The sequence below is a fragment of the Quercus robur genome, chromosome 3 (assembly GCF_932294415.1).
Source record: "Quercus robur chromosome 3, dhQueRobu3.1, whole genome shotgun sequence".
In the NCBI taxonomy this organism is placed as follows: Eukaryota; Viridiplantae; Streptophyta; class Magnoliopsida; order Fagales; family Fagaceae; genus Quercus; species Quercus robur.
In genome coordinates, this window is record NC_065536.1 from 49,851,756 (window position 1) to 49,853,172 (window position 1,417).

The window sequence follows — 1,417 nt, forward strand, 5'->3', positions numbered from 1 at the left end:
GCGAGTCACCCGCGAGTCCTAGCCGCGAGTCTCTTCTTCACTGCACTGTCTTGAGCATTTCTTCACACTCTCTCACACACTACCCTTACATGATTCCCACCTAAATACAAGGTTTCTAAGTGCTATATTACAAGCAAATTTGTCATGGAATAAAGCCAACACATGGTTGATTAAATTCAACCTTACAATAAGAGATTGGAAGAAGATAGGCTATATGGCAAAGGCAAAGCTCCGACCTCTTCACAATACAACAAAGACTATTGTCTTGAGAGATTTCAGCAGAGAACTAGGAGGGAGCCAAGGGTCCTGAGTATGGACTTGGCACAGTAGACCAAGGGAGTTAATGTGACGTTTAAGGAGCCTATCTATAAGATCCTTGAGCGCATCAAGATTGAACCTTACTTTTAATGGTCGGGGAAGATGGGTGGGGACCCGGTTAGAAGGAATCACAGCTTGTATTGTACTTACCATAGAGAGAAAGGTCATACTACCGGGCAATGTCATATGTTAAAGGGCCACTTACAGCAACTTGTAGAGGCGGGGCATTTGATGGAATTTGTGGTCAGCCAAAGAGGGGTAAGTGCAGACTAGGGCTTAGGAAGCCGAAGTAACAATGCAATTCCCCTACCCTTGGAATTGTTAAGGTCATTCATGCAACTTCCATTGGAGTAAGTGTGAGCCATCGGAGGGGCATATTGAGTGTAATGACCCCACCTGAGATAGAGGCCACAGACCAACCTGAGAAGAAACTCAAGAGGACTTTGGTCTCGATCACTTTTGGTGAAGTAGACTTGGAAGGAACGTCTCAGCCACATGATGATGCCTTGGTGATGACTTCGCGAATTGGTGGATTCTTAGTGAAGAGAGTCATGATAGATCAAGGAAGTGGAGCTGAGATCATGTACCCTGATCTATATAAAGGGCTAGGGTTGAAACTAGAGGATTTTAGTAAGTATGACACACCACTAGTGGGAATTGATGGGAAAGTACTAATGCCCAAGGGGCAGATAAAACTCTTGGTAGTAACTAAGAGAAAGGAGGTTGAAGTAAATTTCATAGTGGTTAATGCCTTTTCACCATACACTGTGATTTTAGGATGGCCTTGGATTCATGCTATGGGGGTAGTACCTTCTACGTTGCACCAGAAGATCAAATTCCCTACTCAAGATGGGGTTGCTGTGGTCTGAGCCAACCAAAAGGTAGTAAGATAGTGCTTGGTGGCCGTGATAAATCACGAGATTAAGTAGAAGGAGCAAGTTGAAACGAATCAATTATAGCAATTATAGGGTGCCAAGAGCCTATCAGGGGTAGATAGTGCAGAGGAATTGGTTCAAGTACGAATATTGCCTTACACTAGCAGGTACTTTCGGATAGGGAAAAGTTTGCAAGTAGAAGATCCGGTAGAAGTTCTTCTGTC

At 44.0% G+C, this 1,417-nt stretch overlaps 1 protein-coding gene across 1 annotated transcript; it reads left to right on the forward strand.

The window, feature by feature from the left end:
• The first annotated feature begins 704 nt into the window (after positions 1-704).
• LOC126719714 (uncharacterized) lies at positions 705-1,187 on the forward strand. Its single transcript, XM_050422241.1, has one exon. It carries the CDS (start codon positions 705-707, stop codon positions 1,185-1,187), a length of 483 nt encoding a protein of 160 aa, XP_050278198.1.
• Positions 1,188-1,417: the final 230 nt, after the last annotated feature.

Bases quoted from the DNA above. Each gene is read 5' to 3' on its own strand.
- LOC126719714 (XM_050422241.1), top strand. From the start codon at position 705: ATGACCCCACCTGAGATAGAGGCCACAGACCAACCTGAGAAGAAACTC.